The 6,965-nt window shown below is 36.4% G+C and overlaps 1 protein-coding gene across 1 annotated transcript; it reads left to right on the top strand.

Annotated features, from left to right (window-relative positions):
- The first annotated feature begins 1,565 nt into the window (after positions 1-1,565).
- LOC109809338 (uncharacterized) lies at positions 1,566-6,601 on the top strand. The gene is made up of 5 exons (XM_020372613.3): positions 1,566-1,994; positions 2,951-3,077; positions 3,341-3,561; positions 5,435-5,608; positions 6,247-6,601. Exons 1-5 carry the CDS (start codon positions 1,833-1,835, stop codon positions 6,328-6,330), a joined length of 768 nt encoding a protein of 255 aa, XP_020228202.2. The 5' UTR covers positions 1,566-1,832; the 3' UTR covers positions 6,331-6,601.
- Positions 6,602-6,965: the final 364 nt, after the last annotated feature.

The raw sequence follows: 6,965 nt of genomic DNA, 5'->3' as shown, positions 1-6,965 counted from the left end.
GTGCCCGACCTCATCTTGTGCTGTGATGCCGAGCTCCGAACTCGACTTCGCAGTACGGACAGTACAATATATAATATAAATATAGATAAATATTTAGCTTATGAAATGGATACCCGTAAAAAAAACCTAGTTTTTAACAGAATAAAAACATAATGAAAATAATACAAAAATTGAAAAATGATTAACGAGTGATAGGGATGGCAATGGGGTAGGTCGGGTATGGGTTTCATGATACCCGTCCTGTCCCCGCGAGTCAAACCCATTCCCGTCTTTGTGCTCGTACCCATCGGATATATAATTTTTATCCTCATTCCCGTCATGTCGTGTATCGGGTATACTCGTATCCGTACTCGTACCCATACCTATCAAAAATTATTATTTTTTATTAAAAAAACAATAATTTTAAATTATTTTTTATTATATTACAATTATAATTAAATTATTTCTCTATCTCATATTATAATAAATAATCATACATAATAAAATATTAAAATTCTTTAACATAATTAAATGGGGAGTAGGGATGACAAAACGGGCCAGCCCGACCCGTTTTGGCCCAGCCCGCCATTGGCCCGCCAAAAACGGGCCGGGCCGGCACGCCAATGTAAAATGTGCTGGAGATGCTGGCCCGCCCCGCCTAAGGACGGGCTGGCAGGTTGGCGGGCTGGGCTTACAAAATAAAAAATAAAAAAAATGGAAAGAAAAAATATTTTATGATCAAATAAAATTTTTTTGCTACAAATAAATAAATATAACCATATGAAATTAAAAATGTATACATATTGTACATAATATATGTTCAACAAAAACAAATTACAAACTTAGAACAAAATCAAATAGAAATTAGTCCATTTACACTAAAATCAAAACCAAATTATAAACTTACAAATTATTTATAAACTAAATTTTTTGATAGTCCACAAAACAAGTTTAAATACAATTAATTAACTTTAAATTTTTATTTTAAGAATATTAGAAGCTCTCTTGAAAGAAGTTGTCTCTACTTTTTTTCTTGATCATCTTCATCCTCGTCTTCTACATCAAAATAAAATTAAAAAAAATATATGCGGGCCGGCGGGTTGTGACAGGCCTGCCCGCTATTTGGCCCGACGGGTTGGCGGGCTTGGCAGGACAGGTTTGACGGGTTGACGGGTTGAAATGATTGGCCCGGCCCGCCAATTTTTTGCGGGCCAACGGGCCGGCCCACGAGCCATGGCCCACTTTACCATTCCTAATGAGGAGTAGATATTAAATTGGGAATAGGAATGAGAATGAGGACGGTACGGTACCGGTACGTGTACAGGTACGGAACGAGTAAATACATATTCATAGATTTAATATATCAGATTTTATCCGTATCTATACCTATACCTATTCAAATCAAATATTCCCCATCAAAATTATGACGAATTCAGATATTTTCCACGAGAACGGATATATTTGCCATTTCTATCTGGTGACGCTCCCCTCTCTCGTCTCGTAAAAAAATGGGCGATAATAATATGGAAAAAAAGAGGAGCAATAATATAAATTTGAAGGAGAATTTCCGACAAAAGAATCGTTGGTAGCGAACGCGCTGGAAAGCACGTGGAGCACAGGTTCGTCTCCTTTGTGGCACAGCATTATAAATAGTCCTCAATTTTCCTCCCACCAGGGAAAGCGCAGAACCTAACCCTCACGAAAACCCCTTCCCATTCTGAACGCTTCTTGTTCTGTTCCCAAACCTTAACCCTAACCCCAACCCTAACCCGCGTTGGTTCTGATTCAATTGGTATTGGAGGGAGGCGATCGAACAAGGATTCATTCAAATTGGTGGCTAGCATTGAAGAACGATGTCTGCTGCTGTGTGCGGAACCAAGAGATCTTTCTTCGAAGAACTTCCACCTTCTCCGCCACTCTCCAAGAGGCTCCGTTGCTCCTCTTCTCCGATTCGCTTCCCTCCTCCCTCTCTCATCGATCATCTTCGCCCTCTCTTTCCCCACATGGACGACCTCGTGAGCTTTCTTTCTTTTTCGCTTTTCCTTCATGTTTATTTCAATTCACTACTGCATGATTTACTCTTTCACTAATATTTCTACTTTTAGGGTTACAACTTATAATTCATGCTCTTGTCCGTATTGTTATTGTTCGTTATTAACTTGTTCCTTTCTTTTCTTTTTCTTTGGTTTTTGCTGCATAGTAGTTATAGAGTGAATGCGATTTTTAAATTTTGTGTATGGTTGAGAGAAGGAATTTTCTCATTTGATTGTGTTCGCGCTCGATAATACACTTGTAGTTTAGTTTGACCTCAAGAGCTATAGAATGCTGGCCTGCTGTTGTCAACTGAGCTGGTTATGCCTATTTAACGACCATATTAATCAATAGTCTAATGATTGAATTGATTGATTGGCCTGAGGTTTTCGACAAAAAGAATTTGTCTTAGTCACTTTTGTTTCTTTTTGTCCAAGTTACTTCTATTTTCTTGTGCAAGTTTTATCCCTTTTTGTCTAAATAGCTATTTTTAACTTTGCAAGTTTCGAGAGTATTGTTGTTCTTGTGTATTGTAACGGTTCCCGGTTCGGGGGTGGTTTGAATGGCGCCTTAGTAACGTATGGGAGAGATGGTGCCAAATGTGTCTTAGTAACGTGTGGGAGAGATGGTGTCAAAGGTGCGTTAACCGCACGCGGTAAAGTATCTAGAATGATATAATGGGCTTGAAGAAGGCCCAAGCCCACTGACTTTTTGAGGTCTTAAGGTCTCTCAACCCTAAATGTGTGGTAGAGTGAGTGATTGTGGTAAATGGCTGGTCTTACGAATGTACGTTGTGAATCCATGATCTGGCTTTCAGCCGGACGGTCCAATTTGTGATTTGTTTGTGCCATTTAAGATTGCTGCTCTTTGTGAAAGGGATATGATTGATATCGGCATCTCTCTTATCCTATAACTTATCGGTTGTCATTTTACCTTTCAGGTCCTTGAGAGAGCTCTCCAGGAATGTGGCAATGATATAGATGCTGCCATCAAGAGGCTGAATGAGCTTTGCTTGGGAACTGCAGATGGAAATGGAACTGTCGAAGAATCGGAGGTTGTCGATGCGGGTATGTTTGGATGACTTGTGCAATTGAATGATTAGGAGATTAAAAATTTTATGAGAAAATTTTGCTTTTACATGTTCTATGGTCGGATGTTTTAACTGTTAGTTAATCATGTTATGAGTACGGTATTAGTGCACCACCCCTCTATGCTGTCCTGTGCTGGGGTTGTGAAGGATAGGTAGTTGTGTTGAATAAATTGACAAATTGTCAACAGGTTGTGACAACGAATCCAGTTGAGAAACTGATGCTTTTGAGAAATTTTTCAGGTAAATTGGAAGATGATGGAAATGCTTCTGTTTCTCAGAGCCAGCCTGCTATGAACAATCTTCCTGCAGATGGAGCAGAATGGATTGACTTTTTTGTTAGGGAGATGATGGTTGCTACTAGTGTTGATGATGCTAGAGCCCGTGCTGCCAGAATGCTGGAGGTTCTTGAGAAATCAATCAGTGAAAGAGCAAGGGCCGAGGCAACTGATGTGCTTCAGAAGGTATTCATACTAGTACCATTTGAGATTCATGTTATCAACCAAACTCTGATCTTTTGCATGTCACTAAGTTAATGTCCTTTTAGAGCAACAATTCAATTGTATGATGTCATATATGCTACTGACTGGGGATTGCTGAGCTCACACTAGTACCATTTAAAATTCATGTTACCAACCAAACTCTGATCTTTTGCATGTCGCTAAGTGAATGTCCTTTTATAGCAAATTGCATGATGTATGCTACTGGCTGGGGATTGCTGAACTGAAGTAGCAGTTGGATGGTGTTGAGTGTTTCCACTGTTTGTGGAGGATTTCTACGGTTCACTTAAGCAGAGCATCCATCCAAATTGTTTATTTTAATATTTTAATTTGTGTTGTGTATTGATTTACTTTTGTAGTTTCACTTGCTTGTATTTGAGGAGAAACAAGAAAATGAACTCAAGTGTATCACATATGTTGTGTTGGATGTGTGGACATAGACAAGATTAAAGAAAGTTGGGGGTAGTACTTGTGTTGTGGTAGAAAAAATAGTAGAATTTTGCATTAGGTGAATTGGGCATATGTGGAGAAGGTGTTTGCATCTCCTTTTGGGACATTTTTGTCAAGTGAAATCTCAGCTATGAAGCATAGGACACGACATGGCTAAAGTGTGAAACATAGGACAAGGGAACATGACACGCACACATATATATACACACACACATCATAAAAGTTACTAAATTGATCAACATTTGGTAATTAAGAGATATCATTATCATTGAAAAGAAAATTTCATAATACTAGAACTTTGTTGCTTTACATAAAAAAAAAAAAAACTAACAACAACTTGCTAAGATCTTTAATAAAGAGTCCCAAAAAATACTTGATAAAGGAAAATAAGAAATTTACTTATTACTATTCTATTTTTAATTTTAAAAAGATTGGTAAAGAAAAAGATAACTGTGTCTATAACTGTATCCAGCCATTTAAGGTGTGTTTGAGCCGTGTTGAAGCCGGAAAAACAAAAAAAAATCAAAAGACACCGCAGAAATGTGTCTAACACGTGTCGGCTTGTCAACAGTGTGTTGGTCTCAGAGGTGTGTTGGACACCTTGACACCTCTGTTGCTAGACGTGTCGGTGCTTCCTAGAATCTCGGTCCTTAATTAAAAAAGCAGAGAGAATTTAAATAATAAAGTAAGGGGAAATGGGATTTTGATGGTGGGGATTTTTTTTGGGATAAAATCCAAGTGAAAATATCAATTGAGAGAATCTATTCCTGTGTAGAAGACATGGTAGAAACTCCAGGAAGGATAGCAAATCAAATAGTTTGGTCTTATAAATAGAGGTAGATGGAGATCAAGAAAAGTTGCAGGCAAAACCATTAACAAGGGTTTAAAGGTCGATGGTTTGTCTATGGATATGATTTATGATAGAATATTATGGCATTATTTGATTCATGTAGCCAACCTCACCTAGTGGGAAAAAGGCTCGGCTTGTTATTGTTATTGTCATTGCTTATATGATGATAGGCTTCAACTTACTGTGCTTATACAATCTTTACTATGGATCTTCTTCAAATAAACATGCAAAGCATCTGATTTTCTATCTATAATTTTTAATGTGTTTTCATTTAAGGAAAGTTGAGTATTTTAGAAAAAAAAAATGAACTAGTTGTCAGAATTATAATGCTTAAGCTGCATCTTTGATTAAATGATTTTATTATCTGAGTACTGGGTTTTGGGTGGTCCATGATTTTAATGATGCAGAGTTGATCTCTCTACACACTTGTACACTGATGTTCTTATATCCTAGAACCTAATGATTTAGGAATTTATGTATAATAATTTTCCTGGCTAAGCATGTATCGTAATTGTCGCCAGATGTTTTCATTTTCAGGAAAATTTGATGCTGAAAGAGCAAATTGAAGCCTTGATTAAGGAGAAAAATTCTTTTAAAAATGCTTTTAAAATCCAGCATGAACGTTATGCTGATTATGATGTTAAGAACCAAGAGTTGCAGCATTTGAAGCAATTGGTGTCTCAATACCAGGAGCAGATCAGAACTCTTGAGGTCTGAATTAGTTTTATCTTTATCTTTGTTTTATTCACAGTCACGGATTAAAATTAAAAATATAATTATGTTTTAAAAATAGTTATAAAAAGATTGCAAATTAAAATATAATTGCTTAAATTTTATGTTTCTCCTCATCATACGAAGAAATAGAAGGGGAGGAGATTATGTGACTGCATAAATTACAGAAACGACTTAATGACGATATTCATGGAGATTTGTGGTCATTCCTGAGCCTGACGCAGATTTTTCTAGGATACTGATGGCTAGTAATGCATCATTTCCTTGCACTTGCTGTCATGACCTTGTCTCCATTTGGGGTTGAAAGTCAATCTAGTAACCCTGTTATCTATATAGGTTTACAAGTGAATGTTGGAAGTTTCCATTCTCGGTCCTCTCTCAATTTTCTTACTTCGTTTGGAAAGGGGGAGAGCCAAAGCTCAAGTATTGCATCTTAACATAAGAAATTAGTTTACAAATTAAAATTGGTCCATTTTGAAATTTAGACAAACAGATTAGTGGGGAAGTGGTGGGTAAAAGATCTAAACTCTAATATGAATTGTGATTGTTAATGTTTTGCACATTAAAAATTGTTTTTGTGCATGTTGATGATGTCTGTATCCATGGTTTTTTGACAGGTGAATAACTATGCTTTGGGAATGCATTTGAAGCAGGCTCAACAGAGCAACCCCTTTCCTGGGCGCTTCCCTGATGTCTTCTAAAATGAATGTGTAGAATGTCATAATAAAAGGCAGCAAATAGCTGCATCAGGTTGATTAATTATGTCGTGACTTTTTTTTCCTTTTTATTTCCTAAAAAAATCAAGCGTTGTTGTAGTTTGCCTAGCTTCTGTTGGTCAGAGCTTGATTTCTGTTTTTATAGTCGAGGGTTATTCCATTCCATCATATCAACATGGTATACAATTCGACAGTATAAGAATATTTGTCAGTCAGTTCAATTACTCCAGTTATGCTCATTACTGAGATTCCGACATTTGCCTAGTACCGTCCCGATTGAATATTGGGTTAAGTTTTTAAATCTTTTATTGGTTCAAAAGAAATGATCTCCTTTAACGTTTTCTCGTCATAAAAAAGGATATTTTTTTCAAATTAAGTTAAATTATATGTACAACATCGGAATTAGAATTTATATATTATTGAAACTAAAAAGTAGGAATTAAACTAAAAAATTGTAATTATAATGTACATCAAATATTATGAAATTATGTCAATTTATTGAAAACTGTTCCTTAAACTAGTTTTATTATCCGTTGATGCATCTGATTCATAAATATGAGCTTGAACCGGACTATTACCTATTAACAAATCTTTCGTGAGGGCAATGTATGTGTGGACTA

Source organism: Cajanus cajan, chromosome 5, assembly GCF_000230855.2.
Source record: "Cajanus cajan strain Asha chromosome 5, NIPB_CcT2T_4, whole genome shotgun sequence".
NCBI classification, from domain to species: domain Eukaryota; kingdom Viridiplantae; phylum Streptophyta; class Magnoliopsida; order Fabales; family Fabaceae; genus Cajanus; species Cajanus cajan.
The sequence above is the reverse complement of the archived record's forward strand: the minus strand, read 5'-3'. Positions and strand labels throughout refer to the sequence as shown.